General features: G+C 37.7%; 1 protein-coding gene across 1 annotated transcript in view; it reads left to right on the forward strand.

The window, feature by feature from the left end:
• Positions 1-1324: 1324 nt before the first annotated feature.
• Positions 1325-26465, forward strand: part of kdrl (kinase insert domain receptor like) — a 38974-nt gene continuing 13833 nt past the window's right edge. Inside the window, exons 1-18 of the mRNA XM_026280543.1 lie at positions 1325-1784; positions 9932-10028; positions 11281-11489; positions 12812-12936; positions 13872-14034; positions 14168-14304; positions 14474-14639; positions 14741-14858; positions 15000-15169; positions 15893-16049; positions 18508-18628; positions 22163-22271; positions 23569-23856; positions 24269-24415; positions 24543-24668; positions 25371-25477; positions 25571-25706; positions 26334-26438. Coding sequence (XP_026136328.1) covers positions 1715-1784; positions 9932-10028; positions 11281-11489; positions 12812-12936; positions 13872-14034; positions 14168-14304; positions 14474-14639; positions 14741-14858; positions 15000-15169; positions 15893-16049; positions 18508-18628; positions 22163-22271; positions 23569-23856; positions 24269-24415; positions 24543-24668; positions 25371-25477; positions 25571-25706; positions 26334-26438 — 2551 coding nt within the window. The 5' untranslated portion in view covers positions 1325-1714. The remainder of the gene's footprint in view (positions 1785-9931; positions 10029-11280; positions 11490-12811; positions 12937-13871; positions 14035-14167; positions 14305-14473; positions 14640-14740; positions 14859-14999; positions 15170-15892; positions 16050-18507; positions 18629-22162; positions 22272-23568; positions 23857-24268; positions 24416-24542; positions 24669-25370; positions 25478-25570; positions 25707-26333; positions 26439-26465) is intronic.

The following is a 26465-nucleotide window of genomic DNA, read 5'->3' on the forward strand; positions in this document are numbered from 1 at the left end:
AATAATATAAAAATAATAATAAACAGTCGTATTTATACATTTGTGCCAGATTTAAAAATACTTCACCTCACAGACCAGAAAGCAGAAACATATAGCTTTAAGTAGATTAAAAAAATAAAATAAAATAAATAATAATAATTAATAAAAAATAAAAATGACATTGTTATCGCTTCTGACTGACATTGTCAGTGTCTACATTTTTTCCCCTTTTTTTTAAGAAACTCATGAAAAAACTATTGTGGAGTTTTTCATTTGCTTTTTGAGCAAATGGAAATGCAAAAAAAAAAATATTTATGGTACTCTCCCATTCACCAAACTATGATGACTTTCACTGCTGAGAAACCCAGAAATGTGGAAAAGGTCTAATAATTCAGTTACTTTATAATATATATAAACATTGTGAAATAAAATATGATCAATTTACATCACACCTCATCAAAAATAGGTGAAAATACTGATTTTTTTAACAAATAAAAAGTCTGCATAAACATTACAAAACAAAATGTAATTTATAAAATATGTTACATCCCACTTCATCAAAAATAGGTTGAAATAACTACATTTTTAATCTTAGCAGCTACCTTCATTGTTTCTGAGTAAACTATTATCAGTGGTCCTTACATTATCACATTAATCACATTATCCTCTAATAAATGGGAAGGAAAAACTCATGTCTTATTATAATAGACTGTGTTGTATTTTGACATTTTTATTCCTATTTAACAGATTTAACATCCGGTGCATTTGAAATAATTCAGATGGAAGGACATGAATAGACAATGCGATGCCGTACGTTGTGGGTAGCATGTCCCCATTCATAACATCAAAAAGACAAACGGTCGGAGGTGCATCCACACACCATGGGGTGTTGGAAGGTGAAAAGAAGCCACCATTATTTACTTTAATATAAAATTAGCTGCACATCCTGTTGCTAAAGTTAAAAATAAAACCTGTAAATATTTTTCCAAGGTATTTTGGCTGATATGTTATCAGACAATGCCTGTTTACTTTTGCACCTGGATATTTTAGGGACTGCTGAGGTTTGAAAGATTCTAGTTTAAAACAAGAGTAAAAGCCTGTACACATTCAAAGAAGCATTTGGGTGGGATATTAAAAAAATACATCTTTCATTTTTATCAGACAGAAATATCACAAACATTTATTTCATTTAGATTAATACTAGACAAAATATCTTAATAGATATGTGTGGGGTCAATTTCGTAGGAAAAGTGTGCGTGGAGTGAACTTGAGCATCGCTGCAGGGTTACTATGGTGACGTTGCGTCCTTCCGTCCCTGCTTCACTCATATAAAGCGTTCGAGAGTGAAACCCCAGCAGAAAAGCCGAAGGCAGTGGGGTAGTTCATCAGTCGGTTGGCATTAGTTCATTTCATCGTTATAGAATTGTTGGACCTTCTTTAAAGAGTCTAGTTTTCGAAATTTCTTTCACTCAGTTTTAGGAAGGAAGAGCAAACGTCGCACCTGCCCTCGGGGGTAGTTTGGTGCACCGCTGTATCATGCGATACCTTTACAGTCACTGAGAGACCACGAGAGGTGTTTTCACTCCAGAGGCATCACTGAAAGAACAGTCTCGGTCATATCAGCGGGAACTTTTAACCGTTCACCGAGAGAAATAACAGTACTTGGACTATTACAGCCAAACAGGCTATAAAGTGACAGCTGATTACACGGAATATCCTTATTTTAACGGACGAAATGACCTCGGCTCAATCCTCAGTCAAAGGCTTCTTCATTCTTCTGCTGCTTCTCAGTTTCTTCTCAAGTGGTAAGTGCGAGCTTTTTGTCATTGTTTCTGCGCGAAAGTGAATCTACAGGCGATCTTTGGCTTTCTATCGCTGATGTTGAACAGATGCGGTTCGAAGTTCAGAAACTTTATGTAAACGGATGAAAACAAATGTCGATGTAATGATGAAAAACATTTTAGTATTGTGCTAGAATAATAGCCCACAACTGATGCCACTGAATTAATCAGCTATTTATTGATAGTTCTGATGATTTTCATTCTAAACAATATGTTCGGTTGTGGTGAGTTTATTGCATGCATTATTCCGACTTTAATTACCGAAGAAGAGAACATAATGAAATATGTTTTAACTAATTAAATGGATGGGAACAAATATGTTAACACAATGATGTCTTTTGATGCAGACATTTTACTACGGTGTTGTCCTAGAAAAAATATATACATGACTAATCCGAAGGCATTGAATTTAGTGATTGCATAATGGTCATTTTATAGAAATATTAAAATATAATAATTATTTCTCTCATTCTTTAAAGGTATCCCACTTTGATGTCATTGGCTGTGTTTTTCAAAACCGAATGCACTTGCCTATGCCTTTACACAATGTTTGGTACTACATTTTGGGGATAATATATGCCAAATGCATTGTTAGAACACATTTTGGGGTTCCAGATTTTCTCTAGGTAGGCAGATCACTGGGTTTTGAGACCCAGTCATCAGTGGTCTCTGGCACTAAATGAAATGCTCAATTAGAAAGCAGGAGGTGATCTCTCCCTGCTGGGGCTTAAATCCTTTTACTGACATTTGCTCATTTTTCTGGGGACCCCAATCATTCCAGGGACCCCCAGTTGCCGCCACAGCTAATGATGGAAAAACAGTTGGGCAGTGGGCACTTCTTGAATTCCTCCACTGTCTGGGACTAGTTATTATAAGTCATTATTTACTTATTCCAAGAAGGAACACACATTGTGTTTGAAATATCAGGTGTGTTTTTGATAACATTCAACACAGTTTACTGTGAATGGGTAGTATGGGCACATCTCCAGTTCCAGTGTTGTTTTCAAGTTTGACAAGAGAATATGTGTTTATAAGAGAAAGTGTGTTGTTGACTCTGGCTGCTTGGACTTCTGGCTGCATCTCCTTATAAACAAGATGGTTAGTAATGGATGCCATTGTTCATTGTGACATAGTAGTTGTACACTACAGATACAGGTCTTCCTCCTGCTGTCCAAACAAACAGCAGCACTTACTCTGATCCAAACAGAGGAAGTACTGCTCCCCCCATGACTTTTTAGGTCTTCAAGCTTTGTCTGCAAGGTCTCCAAGTAGATTTCCTTGCTGTCCTCACACAGAGCGTGGGAAAGACACATGAAGGAAGCGGATGGAGAGGCAGGAGGCACCCTGGAATTGTTCTGGCAGTAGAGGTCACGGAAATGTGACACGCTACCTGAGTAAAGATTCCTTCCCCAGACTTCTTGCTTGCTCCTCTACTCCAAATGTGTGTCAAACGCCCCACCTCAAGACAATGGTAGAGCGGAAGAGCATGCCATTATACTTTATGTTAGGAGAGTATGGTTAATCCATTAGACAAAAATAGGCCATGAAGATACTTGACGTATCCCATTTTTGGTGGTCACTGTGGTTATTACATTTAAGACCAATTTTGTAAACTGAATTATGTTAATTTATCCATGTTGTGCAACTAAGGTGTTGTCAGATATGTCACATGATTTCTTAAGAATTAAAAATTCTGTTAAAGCGGTTACATTGGAAATCCGAAATGAGTCAGAGCCACTAGTCAAACTCAGCACTAGATCTATAAATTGGACTTTAGAGAAGTGAAACACATTTTGACTTGTCTGTTAGTAGTTACTTGAATGAATGAGAATGATTAAGGATAAAATCTGTTTTAAGTAAGAGAAATATCCAATAATGCTGCTCTGTAGAGAGATATAAGGCATCTTGAAATGATCCAGATATTGCCCAGGGCTCTGTTTTCAAATTTTGCTGAACTATTTAAAGGTTAAAATACTCCAGGAATTGTACAAATCTGAGAAGCCTCTGCATCGCATTACTTTCCAAAAGTCACTGAATACGTGCTAGCCAACTCGTACTAATACAACAATTAATTACTGACGTGACAAATTAGGCATTTTTTAGATTGTATGCAAAAGAAGAGCGTAAGTAGAGCATAACTGCAGGCTCTCTTTATGCTTCAAGTCTGGAAGCATTTATGCTGCATAACAGAGATATGGCTCTATACATAAAGCAAAATTATATCTGATATCGGTTATCAGGAGTTGGCCATTGAAATGTATTACAAACTTAAAAGTTGTTAAATTATATTTGCATGAGGAAGTTGAGCCACATTTTAATTCAAATGATAATGAATCTACACGGAACATAACCTACAGTTTGCAGCATGTGCATCAAGCCTGACAAACCTTTTTCTCAAACAGGGAGTAGTTATTCATGTTGCTTAATAAAAGCTTACTGTGTATTGCAGATGATTTAATTAGTATTCTATATCAATTAGTATAGTAAGGTCAGGGCACTATATATAGTCAAAATAGGTTCAGTACTGAATCTGTACTTGCATCTTGCTATGCAGAACTTACTCAAGCAGTGTAAGTACAGTAAGATATTAATGTGGGTGACATATGTAGTTGTTTGAACATCTTCTATACAAAATAGTACATGGTTTAAACTTGCTCAGTGTGATTTCTTTCTGGATTACATGTTTTTTCCAGGCTCAGGAAGAACCATAATGTTCCTTCTGAATAGCCAGCCGTTCAACAGCAGTGCATGTTGGGAGGAATACAGTAGGTAGGGGTCAGCCAAGTGCAATTCAAGCTCATCCACTCAGCGGTGGGGAGTCACGCAAGTACAGACTGTGCGCAGACATCCTTCTTTCTTTCCCTTTTTCATGATTTCTGGCTTGCTCGCTTTCTATGTATTTGTAGTCTTCTTTATTTACTCCCGTTATTAAACAAAGACATTACAGAGATATAACAAAGTCTATATTTCAGCATCCACACCAACGGAATAGTAATGTTCTATTTATAAGCACACACTGCAGTTATGTCATCTGCCACTTTAAAAGATTTTGCTTGGCTGTCAATGGTTTTATCATTCATCAGCTGGAAAAAAAATAAATGTGGCGAAAGTGATTCAAACAGTATTGTTCCTCTGAGTCATTATTGCTAAAGTTGCGATGTTGTCATAGTTATCATCCTTAGTGTGCACAGTCAGACAACCATAAGAGAACCTCAGGCGGTGTGCTTTGGAGACATTTATGTACCATGTTTGTGGTCATGGGTTATTTCCTCCAAGTTATCTTTTCTCTTTGACACACTTGTCACTTTGCAGGCCATGAAGGCTGTTCATGGTGCGTTATATTGCCGTTTCAAGGAGAATCTCCAGCATGGAGTATAGCACAATCGCCTGAGCTCCAGAACATATTGTGGAAGCTTACGTGATTCAAATCCACTTATAGGGTTCTTCATATTCCATGGTTTCAATATTTGGTCAAATAGGCTATGACCAAAATTACCACGCAGCCTTTGCCAGCTGTTCTTTGTTTAATTTACCGTCTTATTTCATTTTTCATACAAGTTGTATTTATGTGCTGGGTTTTCGACTCAGCATCCATAGACCAATCCGGGAACTAATCAAATCTGCATTCTCCATTGCTGTTGTCTTAACCTTATGTCTTGGCAGGGAGCAGTAGTTGTAGCAAAGGGACTTGAAACAAGAGAACACTTCAATGTATGAGAAGGCAGGCAGCACAGTTGGAGGTGTAGTAGCAACTTTTTTGGACGGTGGTCTCTAATTTTGTTTAAGAGTTTCCCTTCAGTTTGCCATCAGCTCCTTGATCATCTCGTGAGTTTGTTTTACTGTTGTTTATGTGGCAGACTGGACCATCCTTTAATAACATTAATCATGTAAAAGATGTACAACAAGAAGCGGAATAACCACCATCGAACTACCACATGAATTGTACTAAATTTACAAACAGACATATTATAACAGTTTGTTATATAGCTCTCAGAAATAGTTGATTTTAATTGGCCACTTGTGTATTGTTATGGTCAAATACATTTGATTATCCTACATGTGCTCATTTCAGGCTTTCATCACTATGCTATCGCTTTCTTCTTGCATAACAACAACAACAATTATAATAATAATAATGGGTCCCACATTATATTAAGGGGCTATAACTACTATGTACTTACATTATATTAATAATTTGGTACAGTGCATTTATTATGTACATACATACTTATACCTGCATATAATTAGATCTGTAATTATTTCATGAAATTACATTTATAATTACAATAGTGACCCATCCATTACACCTTAATCCACGCTTAAACCAACCTAAAACACTAAACCTGTCCCTAAACTTAACAGTATCCCACCTCAATAGTGTTTGTAATAGAATATGAACACAAAATGCAATGTACTGTACTTATTTTTTGATGTAACTAGTTAAGGCCACTTAATATAAAGTGAGACCCAGTTTACTGTACATTACCAGGCATATTACATGATTTATGATATAAATGATATAATGGGGGAAATTGTACAGTCACAGTATCTCTTGTCATAATATTTCAGCTTATATAGCCACATTAAATTTCTGTCTTGCAAATTTCCAGTACTTATTGAGTTTTACAAGTCCCAGAAGGGTACTTTTTCTTCTTCCGAAAAGACAGGAAAGAAACGAATGTGTGTTTGGTCGCGTGCAACAGATGCCTGACGTTTTGGTTCTGTGCCCATGGACACGCTTACTATTGTTTTACATTATTTTTATTTATTAAGAAGCCTTCATTGCTTGTAAAGCTTTAAAATCACAATGGATACTGTGGCAAGGTTAAATGATTAATACATTTCTATTGTTGTGTAAGTCCAAAAAAGATTAACCCTGCCCCGTCCTCAGAGACTGCTTTACCGGTACTGTGCATCACATGGGTGGACAGGAAGCACAGGCAGTCATGTACCAGCCACAGAGTAGGGAATTCCGCATATTATGACCAATACTTACTGGGCTGCGACAGGATTTCCTCTCTACAAAAGACAGTGCACACGTAAATTAAATGACATCTGTAAAAAAAATCAAACTCAAGCATCATCTAACTTCATAAGTTCCAGCTTTTTAACGTCCAACAGGGACCAATGACATGTTATGTTTGCTGAACAGTTTTTTGGTCAAAATGTTTTGCAACACAACGCTGATATTATTTATAGTTCTCCAGAAGTCAGCTTTCCATGAAAGCCCACACATCATTTCAGTTTAATTTCAGAATTTTTGTCTTTAATCTCATTCGACATTTAAACCTATCAATTTTGTGCAGGCTTCTCTGCTCTTCTGGACATGATCCTTCTCTTGTTCTTCCTCTCAAAACTAAAAACATCAGTTAGCACGCCTGACTGACTGATTGCATGATTGTAGGAGGTCAGAAGGAGCGCAGCATTTGACAGTGACATGTCTTTTAAATGTTCCCACGAGAGGCATGCAGGCTAATCATGCTGAATATGGCAACCCACGTAGCATCAGCGCTGTGTTTTTTCCATTCATCCATGGTTGTAGTTTATTTTTAATAGGCTTTAATGGAAACCAGGTCCCAGGCCCCTTGAAGCACCACAACAAGTCTCATTTTTGGCATTTTTCAGTCTCTGTGCTGGAGGAATGCAGCACACAGCTGGCGGAGAGGGGGGCGAGGTGCCGCACTGAGGTCAGCACTGGGCAGACATCAGGGGCAGGTGGGGGTCTGTGTGCTGTGGGAATACGTGGGTGTACAGGGACAGAGACAGGAGGTTTTTATGAGAAAGTACTCTTCTTAAGTGGGCTGCTGGGGGCCCCTGCTGAACACGGCAGCTGTGAAGACAGCGAGAGTTGTTGGGTTTTATAGGATGTGATTCACTGCTCGTGTTTGCATGCAGGCGTACATCTGCGAACGAAGCTTCGGGGAAAAATAAGAATATGTGGATGTCAGCAGGAATCAATAATTCGCATAAAAACGTTTTTTGGTATTAAACCAAAGCTTCTGTGTGGTAAGCAAGCATTTAAGAGCAGTCAAATCCAGTTTGACTCACTCTGACTAATATCGCTCCGTTGTACAATGTGAACAGCATCTTCTTGTAACTCTGATGTAATGGATTAAGATGTACAGTGTTTGATCAAAATGTGTGATGACATAAAACATGAGGACAAAATGTGCAACATACGAGCTTAGGAAATTTCATGATTAATAGTGTTGGTCAGAGACGTGAGGTGGACCTGCAAAGTTACTGTCTTTGACAACGTTTGTTCTGCGGCTTTTTGTCATGACTTATGAAAGACACCAACATCACAGCAAAGACATTTTTAATGTGTGTTTTTAATTTAATGTGTAAATGTAAATCTACGAAACGGATATCTACAGAACAGATTTGTAGTGCAATAAGAGAGTCACAATTAGGGCGGGGTGTTTTTTTGAGAAGGACATCTGCGGTTATGTCTGGTTATGTCTCATCTGGTCAGAGGGTAGTATCAAGCTGGTAGAGGTGTGTACTTTGCATGAAAAGCTCTAGTTACATCCGCCCCTTAACTAACCTTGGACTGTGAAACAACAATGATGTTGAAACATACTGAGAGGAAGTTCATATTAAGTGGCAGTGTTGGTGTAGTAAGTTCATTCTGTAAATGCAGCTGTGTTTTTAAGTCATGTGGGGGAAAAACTATACATGCGTACTGGAACATGACTTTCATTTTTTATTAGTAAGTGTGTTATATCAGAGAGAGTAAGATAAAGTAATATGTGTGAAGATGAGAAGAAAATGAGTGTTGTGTAACCTTTTTAGCTTGTATTTTGAACATAGACGCCATATTACAGAACTTTACGATCTTAAATCTTAAGTTAAGATCTGACTGTTCTGAATGATATTCGAACTCAAATAGTTACCAATACTATTATGGGTTGTTCACACTTCTTTTAACTTGATATGGGGACTTAATAATGAGATGCACATGTGTGAGGTGCAGAAAAAATTAGGATGCCTGCAAATGCATAAAAATGTAATGCAATTTAATTTTTGTTAATGCAAATGTTCACTATATGGATGTCTTTCATCTTTGCATCACTTTTTTAAATGACTCTCCCATGAGCATTGTCCTTTTAGGACTGAAAAACTGGTGATCTGCATTGCGATGTTGGTCCACTAGATAGACCAGCTTGGACCAGAATCAAAGTTCATGCTGATCTAAGATTGTATTTTTCACAAGGGATATTTCCCAGAAGGCTGTTCTTATAACCAAAAAATTCAAAATAAAACAGTTTTTGCCTGGCAACACAAACAACCTGTGTTACCGTGCCACAACAGAAAGCGTTCAGGGAGTAAGTTCAAAAGAAGGAAATCACTTCTGAGACGAATGTCACTCATCCTGGGCAGCAGAGGGAATGATACCACTTCCTGTCCCGAGTGTACTTATGGCTCCTATCATCAGCTTTACCTGGCCCCGGACCAGCAGTGAACCTTCACTGTAATAATAGCACACAGAAGAGATCTCGAGAGATCCGAGTAAAATGAAGCTCTTCATCAGAGTATAAAAAGGTGGCATTATGCAGAGAGTAGAAAATAGGGACTGACTGATGTGAAGGATGTGTTTAAGGACATCGGATTCATCTGGGGTCTGCCTTGTTCTCTCACACACATGCTGACAGAGGTGACCCCTCCGTGGGGTCACAGCTGTACCTCTGGCCTCCCTTCTCTGATCTAGAATGTATACACATGCTCAACCACACTGTGTTCAATTCTCTGCCAGCTCAAACCTGTCCAGCACAGACAGTCCAGCTCTACATGGGAGCGGAAAGGCTATTACCTAACATTCTGAATCAGAGTTTCCAAATTACACTGTAATGATCTTGTACTTTAGAGTGTTCCATTTGTGGTTTGCTTAACCACAGTTTAGCACTGTGCTCGTATTACAATTCACCAGAAATAACTGTAATGCACATCTTAAAAAAGTTGACAGTCATTTAGAAACCTGGAAACTTGTTGTGGTGTTGTATTACTATATTCAAGGCTGTCAATCTGACCACATTTTGGCTTTTGTGGGATGTACTTGCAATGTTAGTTTGTCACTGATTGTGTGTTTTGCTGTATTGTGTTTTCTGTAGGGTTGGCAGAAGGATCTCATCTGCCTGATCCACAGCTGTTTCCTGCTGGAGACACACACCTTCAACGTGTTGGTAGCAGGCTCACACTCATCTGCAGGTACTGTGTCCATCTCACACAAACACTAAATCTAGAATATGCTAATTTTATTGATATTATACAATTTAGCATTCCAGTGTTCAGCCAGAATAAAGTTAAACTCAATTTAGAATAACATAAAACAACAAATTATTTAAATAGCTCTTTTAAAACCATATTGTGAGAAATAATTTATTTTATGTTTCACAGAAGAAAGTTATACAGGTTTGAAACATAGTAAATGAGTAAATGACAAAATGTTTATTTTTGTGTAAACTATCCCTTTAATTCTGTATAAACACTTGGGTGGCAGCTGGTGTGTGTCCAAGCACACAGATCTCACACTATAACTCTTTAAAACAAAACTCATTTGCTTTTGCTTTGACATGGGATGAGAGGCTCTCAGAAAGCAATATAGTACCAAAATAGCTATGCCATTCAAATGTAGCGGAAAGAGAAGGGGACGGGGGACTATTGAAACATACACATTTAGACTCTGAGAGAGCATTCCATGCTATTGCAGTCATGCCAGGAATGCTGACCCTAAAGAATCTTAACTAATGCAATGCTTCCCTAGAAGGCCGTGTGAGCCAGAAGCAGATACTGCCTTTGGCTCTGGACAGAGATTTGAGGCTTGAGTTGCATGACCCATCAGTTTAAAGGCAGCAGTAGTATGTGAGATACGTCTGATTCTCCACTAGGGTCCTTGATATTTGCCCTTTTAAAAAAACAAACCCTGTTTGAAGCATTTGAAGACTTCCATTCAATAAATACCTGTTCCCATGTGAAAGTGGGACACTAACAAACTTTAAAACTTTTCAAAATAAACCCTACTGAGAATATGGATGAAGAATCTGACATGCTCGCAGAGTATTAAACTCATTTTCAATAATTCAGACAGAGCTCTTGTATCATTTAAAACAAATGTAACCAGGAACCGCAGAAGCATCAGTCAATGAAGGATTTGTTTTAAACCGGTCTTTCTTTAAACCCTCCTTCTGCTTAATCCTCAAATTATGCTCAGGATGCCAATACATTTTTTGATTCATTTCAGTTACTTTTAGGATTGTGTGTGTAATGCTAAAGTAAACTAAAAGTGGTTGGTTTTATAATTTTCCTGATTTTGTTCTGTAATATACGACATGAATTGCTAAAAATCAAATGTTACAGCGGCAGATACTCACTGCAATGATCATTTAATCTGGCATAAGCCTACTTGGCTATGAAACTGTCCCTAATGTTGCTGATGTTTTGTTTTTATGGCTTACATTAGTGGATCAAGTTCCCTCCGCTGGAAGCTGGCTAACAGAAATGTGTCATCGGTACTGATTAAGCCATGTGGGGAGGGAATGCACAATCACTGCAGCAAGCTGGTCATAGACAAACTGATGCACAATGACACTGGCTTCTACACATGCAGTCACCAAAATTCATCTCAAAACTCTAGCAATCAGGAGGTGTCCACATATGTTTTCGTAAAAGGTAAGATAATTAGAATCCTTATTTACCTTTTTAGCATAAACCTAGAGATTGTACCAAATCGGGTTAGTAATAAATGTATATATATATATATATACTTGTGTACACTGTTTTTGGTTACAAATGATCCCTACAGGATAAACTAAGGAACTTGGCCCTTTCCTTCCAATTAATTGCCACAAGGGACCTGGAAACCCCCAAGCCATTAGAAAAGCTTGAGATTTAAAAAAGAAATGAAGTAATGAGAAACTTCACCTCATTGTAGACCTGACTGAAACTAGAACAAAGCCATAAACCTGTTATCCGGGCAATGGAGCTAGTAACTATGCAGCTACTGTATGACTGCACTCACATAGAAGTTTTGAATCACTGACTACTGGACTGTATCTGCAAGACAGAACCTAGCTGTCATAAGACTAGGAAATCAGTGACACAAAAAAAGGAAGGATTTTATATTAAGCTGGATGTCTTTAGAGATGGAAAACAGAGTTTGATTGTTCTGGAAGCCTGGTCTTTGATAATTTCCTGTTTGGGCTTCTGCTTAGAGTCTTCCTGTTCCTTTCGACAACTGCGTAAGCTGTTAACATTTTAAGTTGTCCCTCAGTAGATATTGTAATGATGAACTGAATTTAGCCTAGCTTTTAATCAAATAAATTCATCCTCGGTGAGCATACGAGACTTGTTTTTAAAAAATCTAAAACCTAAACTTTTGAATGGTAGGATATATCCAAAACAGCTGATCTTCAGTTTATCTATAGCAAAAGACAGTAATAACTTTAGCTGTGAAAATGACAAAAAAGCTCGCTAAGTCTCTGGGTCACCAACTGTTGTGTTTAGCAGACCTCTACAACTGCAGCCTGCTGCATATATAGCCAATTTAGTACCTGATAGTCCCCTGGTTCATCTCACTATGTGATTCCACTGTTTATACGAGATATATTTTATTACATGAACACTGTCAGCACACAGAAGATCTTGTTTGTTTAATCACGCCAATCTCACAGCATAGCTCTACAGTAACATCCCCTCCTGCCAAGCTGTTTCTGTTTCGCTATCCAACAGTCTGTGTGGCAGTTTGCTGTTTAAAGAGAAAAATGAGCTGACTTTATCTGGGATATTTAATTGCTTCACCTTGGCTGGATGTCTAGGCATTGCCTGTAGTCTAAGAATTCATTGATAAAAGATTAAATACTTATAAAAATGGCATTTTAAATAATAAGTGAGTTAACGAATTATGTTGTTTCGGGTCAGTAAATTAGCTTTGTTCTCTGGAAACTGTTATTATGTTGTGCTTACTCTATTATTCAATTCATTTTGAATCGTAGATCGCAATAATCCATTTGTGGAGGCTCACAGTGAACCAGAACCACTTTATGCATATCGGAAGGATCCTTTTTTTGTGGTTCCATGCAGAACAACATCCCCGAATCAACAGGTTATTCTTGAGACTGTGAGTATTTTTTTATATTAACGGCACTGTTTTCATACCCACTTCATATAAAAAATATTTGCATATAATTTACGGCCACATGCAGAGGAGGTGAATATTTAACCTGCTTTCCATGCCTCAAAAGCCTTGAATATGGAAAAAGAAAGAGGATGTATTTTGTATGATCTGACATTGACAAAAGTGCCTGGTTGTTTCTCACACCCATCAAAGCCCTGAGCATGTGTGTATAGATAGAGATAGTGTGCCATAGGCTCTGGGAATCTCAAGGAGGACTAAGGAGTCACTCTGTCTGCTTCCTGTAAGAACAGGAAGGTAGCGTTGTACTGTTGTTTTTCACTGAAAATAGAAACTCAGGTTATAAATAAAGCAACTTTGATCATGTCCATGAACATTAGGTTAGGGAAACAAACTGTACATGATTAGTAAACTTAGTTTAATTATCTAATTTAATGTTTTATTTGATTTTATTATGTATACTAGTAAGCAACTTAATTTGAATAAAGATTCGGTGCTCTGAACTGCACTGGCAGCGAACTACTTCAACAGTAGTGTTTTTTCCTCAGTGGCCATTTAATGGGTCTATGGTCATTTCTCACAGTTCTTTACTATATGGATAAACAATTATGAGCCAGATGAAACAGATAGTAATGTAACCTTCCTGCTATTGGGAGACCTGTGGCATTCGTCCTTCCTGTTTCCTTCCTTCCCTTCTTTCCTAGCAGGGCACTTGGACTCTGAACAAACAAAAGAAGCGAAATTGAGTATACAACTTAAACATGATCAGTTTCACACAGACAAGCTCAGTCCTGTTTTCCTCATTACTAGATGGGCTACTCATCATAAGCCATAAAATCTTCACACAACTTTTTTCCTTCTTTTCCTTCTGTCACCGTCAAGAAAATGTGCTAAATAAATTCTCTCCTCTTGTTCTACAGATGAATAATCCCATGACAGATAATGTAAAAAAGAGGGTGGAGTGGGATCCAAAGAGAGGTTTCAAGATTCCCTTGAAGCCTTATGACAGCTACCAAATGATTACGTGTGTGACCAGTGTGGATGAAAATAAATTTTCATCAGTCTACATGCTCATAAGGATAAGTGAGTCATTTTAGTTTAAAGAGAAAATCCCAGTTACGCAATTACCTTTTGAAATCTGTCATTAAAAATTACAAAAGCTTTTTTCATGACATAACCTGGATTCATGTTGATACCTCCTGTTCTTGGTGCCTAGCTACGGAGCTGAAAAACATTGCCATCAAACCAGAACAACCAAGAGTAGTGGTCGGTGACAGCTTGATCCTCAACTGCTCTGCAGAGACCACCTACAATGGCTACATTGATTTTAAGTGGCATTTACCGAAGGGTCAGGTGAGTTATCAGGAGATGATAAGATGCTAAATGTGCTGAGGTTTTACCTAAAGCCATTCAGTATTAGATTAATGATGTACCCATTCAGATCTGCTACCTGATTTGAACTGCCATTATGTCATTTCATATTCAGCCTGACATCCTCTGAACTTTCTGTCTGTGTTTTCAGATCAATCGAGAAATGAAAAAGAAAAGGGTCAAAGATGGTAAAACCATCACGATGAGTAATGCTTTAATCATGCATAATGTGACAATGAGGGACAAGGGCACGTATGTCTGCATAGCAACAAATGATGACAAAATGCTTAATTATACAACTAAAGTAACTGTATACGGTGAGGATGTTATGTTGTGCCTCTACTTTAACACACTTTTGCTTTTGTTAAAAAGTTTAATATATATTTCTTGTATTTTGTTTTTCTATTTGTCTCTACAGAGCATCCATTCCTCAATGTGACCCATAATAAACGCAAATTAGTTTCTGCCATAGAGGGTAAAAAGGTGCAGTTTGAGCCACGGGTCAATGCCTTGCCAGCACCAGACAGAGTGTTGTGGTAAATTCATGATTTCCATTAAAAAATATTTATAAATGTGACTCAAATGCCATGAGACAAATTGAATGTGTAGCAACCATGTTAAAGTATTCCACTAGTAATTAATTTATAGCATTAATGGGGCATTATTTTTTGGTATAGGTACAAAGATGGAGTTGAAATTTCAGAAAATTCCACATGTTATGAGACAGAGGGCTACAGCCTCACCATAAAATATGTGAGGCAGAAGGATGCTGGGATCTTCACTATCGCTCTGTCAAACCAGGAGAGGGGTCTCTACAGAAACCTCAGCTACAGGCTGGACGTCAGAGGTAATGCAGAAAGGCTGTAATACGATCATCTGAGGGTTTTCTTTGCTTTAAGCAATGCTGGACCAAATAGTGCTGTCACAATTTAGCATAAAACACTAACATAAATAGCCAACAGCACAAAATCAAATACTTTTTGAAGCGTGAAGCAATGAAACTAAACAGATTCTTTAGCAAATTTTGAATTTGTTGGGAGAAATCAAATTAAATTAATTGATATGCCCGTCTCAGAAAGTTCTGGAATGTGCTGTCAGGGCTGTGATTTTAATAATGTGCTGCCCAGATTTCCCCTTAATTTTTGGAAGCCTTCCATCCCACAATGTACACAAATATGATTGCCTTCTTTGGCCTAATATAAAATATTTATTTTAATGTGTCCCAAAAGCAAAACCAAGAACCAAGGTCAAAAATAATGGAAACAGTGTTAAGAGATTTCTGGTTGCAATTGTTTTTGGGCATCATTCATCAAATCCTGAAATCTGCCTGATGCTAAATCTTTAAACATACTGTTTTTCTCTGTCATAAGCACAGATGCACTTCAATGAGACAATAAAGGCAATATTGCTCCCTAAATATTATATTAGCCTGAATATTCTTACTCTTCCATTTTGGAGTATTGAGGTGAAAGTTTTTTAGTGTTAGCCATTGATCTGCAAATGATCTGTATTTTTTGTCTCAGACTGACGATTTAAATGATTGTTGATCTCTATGTCCATACACACACAGTTAAGCCAAAGATCTTTGAGGAGGATGTGGCTACAGGGGGCCCACAAGCTTACAAGTACAATGAGGGGCACCAGCTGACCTGCACTGCATTTGGGAATCCGATGCCAAACATTACCTGGTTTTGGCAGCCGTGTGACCCCAACCCTGATCTTACAGAGTAAGTCAATAGTACAAAAAAAAATATTGACTTTTGTTACTGTTCATGTTCCAATTTACTTTGAATCAACAGGTCTTCTGTTTAGTATTTTACATCAGATAACAGATTACATTACTTCGAATCACATTTCATTGTGTCAAAAATTGTGACAATGGCTTTAGTTTGTGGCTCCATAAAGAGTTATACCCTCCTACATTGAAGATCCCTTTTCTTGCTGAGGTGTTAAAGTCAATGATGAATGTCGGCCTTTACCCACAGCTCTCATTATTCAAATGAACTGCATCCGTTTCCTTGACATCAGTCCAAAATAAAGTATGCTTATTGATGAAAAATAGCCCCAGAGCTGCATTTTGCAGTCTTTGGCTCTGTAAATGTGAGGACGATTTATTGTTCTCATTCCCCAAGCCTGCATTGTGCTTTAAGCAAGACTACTGCAGTGTAAATGCCAGCCTTTTAGTGAACCTTTATAAACACTACGGATGTCCACTGAACTTAGTTTGTGTGTCATGACAAGATTCTCTCGTAATTGAGAGTAATTATTTGCCATGTGGTACTGCCAAATTTGCAACAAAAATACTTTGGCCTTTGTACCACAGTGCCAAAATACCACTTTGCCACTTCTAAATATAATCAGCGATGGCAGTAAACACAACAGCTCATAATATAGATGGTGAGAAGACTTGATTTTCAACATCTAATGAGAGAGGTACATTGGAGGGTAATTGCAATGCCCTAGTTCAGTGGTTCCCAAACTTTTTTCAGCATGCACCCCTTTCTAGTGTTTGGCACCTGTCAAGCACCCCCCAACACCTTACTCTGGATAGATTTCACATTTTTAATTGCAATAACTAAATACAAATATTCACTGTAAATTAGAAAACATAATAATAATAAAAGATCACTTCCTTTTTTTGTGAGATGGATGGGCCTGCATGTTTGCACACATATCATATACATTATATATATATGATATATACATATAAATATTTAATTTCGTTAAAGTGCCCGTTTTTAACCTGGATTCACGAAACATTCTTAAGAAGAAATTTCTTCTCAACTTCCATTTTCTTCTTATTTTTTAATTTTAGAAAAAACTTAAGGATATTTTGTATTCCCAAAAAAATTCATCTTAAGAATATTCTTATCTTTTCTTAAGATTGTTGAAGATAATCTTCTTAAATTTAGGAAAGCCCCAGACTTTTCTTAAATCCAAATAATAATAATTATTTAATTTATTTATTGGGTTATTTGAAATTAATTGTTATATTTGAACATTACAGCAACAGCTACATATAATACATAGGAGGACTAGAGATGTGCACAAGTTTTCTGAAGGGACAGCGCTGACTGATTTCTTTTACTGTCTATGGTTAGCACCTAATATGAACTAAAAGAACAGGGCGGGGCTATTGTGACACAAACGTGCTTGTAAAATGAAATGAAATCAATTGTAATTTATAGGGTAATTTAGTTTGTAATGTGAAATGTGAAATTTTATTTCTTAATAAAACCTTTGCATGTAAAGTTTACCTCAGTTAAATACATAAAAATAATAAAGAGCGATCTTTTTCCCCGCCATTACAAACATTCTCTTGCGCACCCCTGGTGGTCAGTCTGCGCACCACTAGGGGTGCACGCACCCCAGTTTGGGAACCACTGCCCTAGTTGGAAGAAAAACAGAACCATTCTTCTTTTATTTTCAGTAAAAGTAATTTATTTCTTGAGCAGTGACCAAAAAGAAAAATCAGCCACATTCACGCTGCAAGATTTGGGAGTTGTGGGAGTGAATCCCCAGTATAATCATATTTTATTTAATGTGCCATTAAGTGTCCATAAAATCAGTGTTTTCAAGGGTCCCACGTTGGAGATATCATTATTGCGCTCATGAAGGTATCTCTCAGAAGTCTTCTTAATCAAGCCGTGAGAAGTTACAAGTGATCCCTTGTTGACCATGGAGTTCTGGGATCAGCCTTATCTCAGCCGACCAGAGAGTGGGGGTGTTTCCTTTGAATGGTGACGCATGACTCAGCCCTTCCTGTCACGCTGCGGTTTCCTCTCTGACCTCGACTCTCATTAATCCAATTGTTCCTCTACTCAGATTGATGCAAAACAGGTCTTTGGTTGGTCTCCTGCCGGTTCAAGGCATAAAACACGTGACTTGATACATGGCCGTCAAAAAAAAAAAAAAAAAAAAACATTCGTTCATCAGGTTCCATGAAACCTTGTGTTTAACGGCAGAAGGTAAATGTATTTGAAAGACGTTAACTAAAAAAGTTAGTGAAAGGCTATTCACTGAAATCTAATGACTGTATGCATTGGTATTTCCTTGTGAACATCCTGCTTTGATGTCAAAAGGCAAAAACTTCCTCTGTAAACTCCAGAGCAGAAATATCATTCCTTTACAAATGTTGATTCAACAGTTATGATTTCTCTAAATATATGTGTTTTTGTCTGATAGGTGCAATACTTACACTGATCCTCTGCCTGTTGGAGAAGTCACTGAATCGTACAACGGTTATCCTCATAATTTGATTAAGGATGTCAGGAACAAGGTTGAATTATTAAAAAGTAAAAACAAGGTATGGATTACAGTATGTACAATTTTGTTATTTATTAGTTTTGCCCTCAAAGATGCAATTCTTTTGTTCCCTTAATGAAGTTTAATGCATAAAGAAATGAGTATATTTTTGGAAAAAAATTTCAATCACGTTAACTCACATGAGGTGAAAAGTAGCTGTTTTATTTTACATGGAGCAGGTTTCATCATGTTGAGATGACATGACCAGAAAGAGGGTTCCTTATTTTATCTTGGTAATAACTCCTGTTATTGCTCTCATAATGGGAATACTGCATTGCTTCAGTGGTATTGGTAACTGAAAATTTAGCATGATGCTACTACAGCCAAATACAGTAGCTCGGTGTCAGCATGTTGTTATACAGTGTTGATGACTGAAATATTGCTAATATAAAAAATATTGAGTGTATCTTTTAAAATGTAAAATATTTGTTAGGTAAAAATATGCATTCTGACTGTAAATGGAATAATTAAGTGGAAATTTATTAGTTTAAATGTCTGACTTTCAAACCAAAGCTTTTTTAAATAATGCAGAAACTGGGCTGCTAATCCAGATTAAAGGGGTCATATGATGCTTTTTAAAAGATCATTATTTGGTGTATTTGGTGTAACAGATTAGGTTGACATGCTTTAATGTTCAAAAAAATTTTTTTCAAATACTGTACATTACTATAGGTCCTCTATGCCCCGCCTCTCTCAAACGTGTCATTTTCTTTAAAGTCCCTCCTTCTGACAAGCGCAGACTGCTCTGATTGGCCATATGACCCAGTGCATTGTGATTGGCCAAACACCGCAAGCACTCGTCGGAAATGTGATACCCCTTTCAACCTGCTTCAACACTAACTGCGGTTACTGAAACCACACCTTCTTTCTTTGCATGAACATTTGGGCAGCATTATGCAAATATTTCCACATAGTGACGTAGACGTGTGGGGGTGTGTTTGAATGAGCCGTTTTAGGGGGTGTGGCACAGTCTTAACTTTGATAAAGAATATCTCTTTGGATTTGAGACTTTAGTCCTTGCAACTTTACAGATCTTCTTTATGCAACAAAAGCTTGTTACACTGCACATGACCCCTTTAATGATACTTTCAGCTTCATTTTGGCCCAGAATAATTGACCTCAAAATACTGCAGTTCATATGAAAAATGCTGATTTAGAAGTGAACGGGGAAGAATCCAGATCTGATGTACAGCATCTGTGTTCCATTTAAAACTCATAAAGTCTATTGAACATTCACATTGCTAAATTGCCATTTTAGAAATCATTTAGATAAAATAGGTCTCAATATGATAAAGAAACCACACAAAAAAAAAAATCAACAGTCTGCATTATGTTTTGAGACAGTGTAGCACACTTTAGTAGTCTTATTTGGCTGAAGTATCAATAGATTAGTGAAGAATGACATTCAGTGTGTGCATGTGAGTGATTATGTTTGTTCTCCTCTAATGGAACTGATAGCTGAGGCTCATTTAGCTCTGCTGTGAATTATGCTACGCTTCAGTCACCTTCAGTGGAGAACAGAGGCCAGTAAACAGGGCAGCTGCTGCTTTGAGTGTTGCCCAAGGACAGAGTTTATACTGATAAATCAGTCCATCTTACTGAGCGTGGTGAAGCCAGTAAAATCCTCATAAACAGAAGTGTCTCCCAGGACTATTCATGCACTGAATGTTGATTGTTTCAAGCCTGTTTTCAAACACGACATGACTTTAAATGCTATTTATGTATAAGGCAGTCATTGTGGTCCATCCAATGTGTTGTAATCACATAAAAATGTGTGAAAAACCAGTGAGTTCCCAATGTCCCTGTTTTAATTTGACTGTATCCCTTCAGAGATGAATCCAGACTGCTAGAGTATCTATAGTTGTTTGCTTAGACAGATCTCCTATGTCGGTCACTCTATCATCTTTTGCTTGTGCTGCCAAATGTTATATTGAACACTGCAAACATTTTGGAAAACATCCCATGAGGCCTTATTAACAAAACCACTCACCCAAAACTTATTGAAGCACAGGTTTTCACTTGTAGCATTCCCCTACACCTCAGTATGACTTGTACTCCAGGTCAAACATGTATTCAACTGGAAATCATCAGCTAAAAGCTCTGAATGATTTTTAGTCACCACCAAAAATATAAACGTACAACTTTCAGATTTATGTGACACGGTATATTCTCACAGTAGGAATGTCATTTAAAACCAATCATGCCTTCCCTCCCCTGTGCTAGGAGGTTCGTTCTCACTATGGAATAGGTGTAAATTTTGTGGTTAGCTGTATTTAAAGGCTTTTGTGACAAATAGATGATGCTTTGCCGGGATGAAGCACAGCAGTCAGTGATAACAAGGCCCCATTTAACAGGGTGGGATTTGTTTAGGGTGAATTCCTTTCTGTCACCTCATATAAATTCTCCAGCACTGTGAATAACAGCCTGGTAAGAGTCCATCTGTGATGGTTCCTTGTAACCTTGTAAATAAGAAAAGGCTGTCATAGCAACTAAAAGAAGAAATAGAAAGGTCACTCTGAATTTCTGACTACATCATCAGATCGAGAGAAATGTAAAATATCACTAAGGAAATTTGTCACTGAGTTGAGATCCAAAACATTGCATGAATAATGTGCATTCTATAATGAAATTACATGACAAAGAATAGAGGTATGTTTACGCTGAAAAGCATGCCAATGATGCGTCTTGTTTTTCAGGTACATTTGAGTGCAGTGTACCAATTAAAATCAGCTACATGTAAGACTAAACAGTGATATTACAACAACTCCACAGATTTACATTAAATGAGCCCCACACCTCATTTCTGTCTGTACAGCAGCGTACTGTTGTGTACAAAAGAAATCCTAACCTCCGTAAAAATTCTTTTGCATTAAATATTACTGTTCTACATCTTTACAAACTAAAACAGACACAAAATTTAAATACGTGTTGTTCAGAGCCAAAGCCATGCTTCTTACGTTTCAAATGCGTCTTATAAACAGTCTGTGAACCCCAGGAAGTAAGCTGACAAATGAGTATATTGCTCCAGAAATACACCCGGAGTGTTTCATACCTTTGATGTGACGGCCAGGAAAACAGATGTTGTTTGAAACTGAAAACAGAGCTCTGTAATCTGGTCTTTTGCCAAAAATCTGCATTATTATTATGTCTATATAGGCTATAAATGAGTTCCACTTGAATGGTGACATTTTAAATGTGTATCAGGAAATGACATGGAACGCAGGCACACCTCCTGTGCTGTATTCTATGTGCTGCATTTGCCCTTAAACTCCAGATGTGGTCTACTAAATGTGTGAGGCTGAGGAGTGGAAAAAGGTCCAGTTGTACAGTAAACTAGTCCTGTGATCCGTCTGCTTACAGGAAATAAATGGCTCAAAGTTTAATGTCATAGACACTGAGATGACATGATATAGTGCTATTCCTGTTAAAAGAATATTGTGTTTTGTTTTCAAATCACTTTCCTGTTAAAAGAATATTGTGTTTTGTTTTCAAATCACTTGTTTACATTCCTAATGATCTTCATCCATTTTCTTAGACTGTAAGCATTCTAATGGTGGAAACAGCTAATGTGTCAGGGATCTACTCCTGTACAGCAAAGAATGAACTAGGAAACCGGACCATGAGAATCCCTTTCAGTGTGTATAGTAAGTGGACCATTTTCATTTCCTGAAAGTAAAAAATCAATTTTAAAAGATTTGTGGCAGCTTGTTTCTGATTTAAATGATGACAGTTTTGTTAATTTGATTCTACCACAACACATATCCAAAATACCAGGGTAATACCATGTATCTAGATTTTATTTTCATATATAAAAAAAATACTGTACAACATTTTTTGGTTATCCTCACACTCATAATCATGCAGTATGTCTTTAATCTTCACAGAACATTTTGTATTTTTAAATTATCTAATAATATTTCACAAATTAAATTTTAGTTTTGACTGCTAATAGTCTATTAACACTGTTTTAATACATGATGAATTCTGGCTGACTTCTAAATGTACTCTGGGAAGTCAACATGTGTTATGCTTATGATAGAGCCTTACTGAAAAATTTGGCAGTGAAAAAAGTTCCTCACTCCAGGCAAAGGCTTGCAACTCTGCTCCCCGTTCTGCTAACATACTCTGGAATTGACTGTGGTACTGGAATGCCAATCTCTGTTTTATAATGAATCACTGTTATATGTAGCAGACCAGGGTCAAATGTGTCTGAAATGAGAAACCCATTCACTGAGTTACGTAATGAAGAGTGTGTCGGCTGTCAGAGTACTCAAAGCTGCCTAGGTTAGAATGATTAGAAAAAAACGAGTTGGAATGAATAGCAGCCGAGACTCGTGAAGTGCGAAAAATGAGAACTGTGCAATAAAAATGGAGACAGAAGATAAAATGGAGGATGTCAAGTGGCATGTCTCCAGAACCGAACTGAAAGCCCCAGAGAATATGCTTTGCTATGCAAGAGGTGAAGATTACTTTGTGCACAGGAATGCTGGTCAGAGGGATGAAATAGTAATAACAGCTGTCTCCTCTAGTGGGACGTATATTGCTGTGAATAAACAAGCGTTTTGCCGGCTCCCTGGAGGCCTGGCCTTAGCCTGGTTCCTATGGTCAGCCATCACTGCCGCCATTTGCCAGCAACATGCTTCCAATTAGGAGTGATGAAACAGGAAATAACTGCAAATTTGACATTCCTGGCATGGCAGCGGACAGCTTTGTGTTTGTAGTGCAGGCCAGAGTACGGTGATCTCTTTCAACAGTACATCAATAGCGTAGTTTCAGGTCCCTCAAGAGCCATATGTTTAGTGAGTTAGTCATGCTTTCTCTGATTGTCGATTTACCAGATTATGCATGAAAAGCACACAGTAAGTGTATCATGTTGACTGACATGTTCAATGAATTGTTCTTTTCCATCCTGCTTCTTAATGTTTCTTTTACCTTCTCTAGATCAGACACAGCCGTTTGAGATCAGTCCCTCGACAGCTGTTGCAGGAGATGACGTTACATTGACCTGCAGTGGCACAAGATATCTCTACGATAGGTTGCACTGGTACGGTTCACAGGGCCACATAGTTCCCAAAGGCCAAACCACTCTGCAGATCAAGCCCTACTCCATATCTTTGTCCATCAAGTTGCCCAATGTCTCTAGAAGCCAGATTCTGGGCTATGAATGTCGAGCTTTAAACATCAACTCCAAGAAAGAGGTCAATACAACATCTCTTTTGACTATTAATGGTGAGTTTGAACTACCAAGAACCAAAAAATGTTATCTTTATGAAAGCATCAGCTTACATCATATGATGTAATGTAAGACCCAGCTTATGTTACTTATCAGTGAGAAACAAATAGCACTGGTGCGTGAATGGCAGGAAGAGGGGTTGTTGTCATCATAGTTTCAGTTTTATGATTAGTACCCTGTATGGCTGATTAATACAATAAATTATAATATATATATTATATAAATAATTTTTTCATTGATGTAGACTTCTGAGAATTGGGATTAAAGTGTCATCAGAATAGAGCCATGTTGTTGATGTGAAAGATCTCGGTAGAATTCTATTAATTCACCCTTGTGCTGATATCTATAATCAAATAATTTTATAGAAGTGTGGCATGTTAATGAGAAAAATCTCTCTGTCTGGCACAGAGAGGAAAAGGCCCACGCTGATGCAGAATCTGACCAATCAGGATGTGAACAGCAGCAGCACCCTGACTCTGGCCTGCTTTGCTGAGGGTGTGCCAGAACCCGATATCAAATGGTACAAAGACAAGACTCCTGTCACAGAGGGACCAGGTGAGAAAGCACTAAATGGATTTATATGTAGTCACAGGTGAAATCAGCTATTTTACAGTGACTTTAAATGTTGATCCTTCTATCAGGGATCTGTTTTATATGTTGCATCTTTCAATAATGCTTTCAGGTATCACTCTAAAAGATGGCGTTCTGATCATTGAGAGGGTGAAGAAGGATGATGAGGGCACTTATGAATGTCATGCCAGCAATGATAGAGGGGAAGCAAAAACTAGTGCGGTCATTACTGTAGTGGGTGAGTACCAGCTCTTCACTTGCTTTTATTTCTTTATTTATCTTTCATATTATCATTATTCTGCAAATTGTCCTGCTTTAGAACTTTCACTTCCTTTGTGAAGATGATTCAAAATCCCATAGGCACTGATCTTTTGTATAGTACTGCAAACAGGACAGCCTTTTTTGGCCAGACTTTGAATAACTTCTGAATGAGAACGACAGACTAAGGCTGCCAGGAATACCATGCAAATTCCAGACTTTTATGATGGGGGTCTGGGAGTTAAAGTCAGGGTCCTCTCACAAGGGAGTTGACCTCTTCATAGGCTTTGAGGATATTCATTAATGACCAAAGAGAAATGTTTTTAAAGAAGCAGGGAGTTTAATATGAATAAATTATTGTCTCTTCACTCAGTAGTGAAATTCAGTTACACTATTTATCCTGTAAAAAACTAGCTTGACTCGATTCAGCAAACCCAAGCCTAACAAATTCATTCAAGGAGAGCAGAGTGTGCTTTGAATTCTTTCTCTTTCCTCTTTTGGAAATCAAAATTCCTTTTGCTATATGTAGTATGAATGATAAATGAGAACAAGTGAGCTGGATCCTACCCAGTAGAACGCTGCACAAACATTGTAGATCTGACTCAAATTTAGTGCAAAGGCAGAAAGCATGAATATGGTACAGATGGTTCTCTCTTTGAAAACATACTGTCTCTGCACACAGGAGAAGATGGTAAACCAAATATTGAGGTGATCATCTTGGTGTCTACTGGAGCAGCTGCAACGTTTCTTTGGATAATGCTCATTCTCTTTATTCGTAAATTAAGAAAGGTAAGTCATGCAACTACATAGGAAGAATGACAGAACCCTGTTCTATTTTGTCTGAATATTCTGTTTTATGAACTATTTTTTTATTCCTACCAGCCAAGTTCAGCAGATTTAAAGACGGGGTACCTGTCCATCATCATGGATCCCGACCAGATCCCCCTTGATGAGCAGTGTGATCGTCTGCCCTATGACAGCAACAAATGGGAGTTCCCCAGAGACCGCCTCAGGCTCGGTGAGTTCAAAGAGCTTTTTCAGTCACTTTTACTCGCTAAAAACTGTAGTTTTTTCTCTGAGAGCAAAGCATCTGTTTAAACAGGAATGAACTCAAGTCCTTCATGATACAAAAGTTATTGGTTCATAGCTCATTAGACTCATTAGAGATATCATGCTTATTTTTTCAATATTTTCTATATTCTATCAATACAGATCGCATAGCTGATATGACTTAGTTTTGGAAGAATTTCATATTGAAGTCTCTTTCTTGTGGTACTGAACATGTAAAGAGCCATAAAATACAAAGACAATCTTATCCATACACAGTTCAACACAATTTGCTCTTTCTGCTCTTTAATTGCCCTAATCCTCAGGCCTTTTGTTTGAGAACGGTGGGCATCAGGGTTGTCTAAGTTTTCAAAAGAAAATATTATGCTTTTATATATCAGCAAGCAGCTTCTGTCGTTCAGTCTTAACTGCTCCATGAATTCTCAGTGGAGGGTCAGTCAAGCAGTCCCAACCTCAGCAGGCTGTTTTAATTACAGCCTCACATCTTTCCTGACAGGGCATCCTGCCTGATTTATGAGCCCCCAGGACACGGCTCGCTCATGTAGACACTCTCTCTCTTTCTCTCTCTCCGTAACAGGTAAAACTTTGGGCCATGGAGCATTTGGAAAAGTTGTAGAGGCCTCTGCATTTGGCATAGACAAGATTTCAACTTGCAAAACGGTGGCAGTGAAAATGCTGAAAGGTAACTGCAACATTTTATGATTTCACG

The sequence above is a fragment of the Carassius auratus genome, chromosome 14 (assembly GCF_003368295.1).
Source record: "Carassius auratus strain Wakin chromosome 14, ASM336829v1, whole genome shotgun sequence".
NCBI lineage: Eukaryota > Metazoa > Chordata > Actinopteri > Cypriniformes > Cyprinidae > Carassius > Carassius auratus.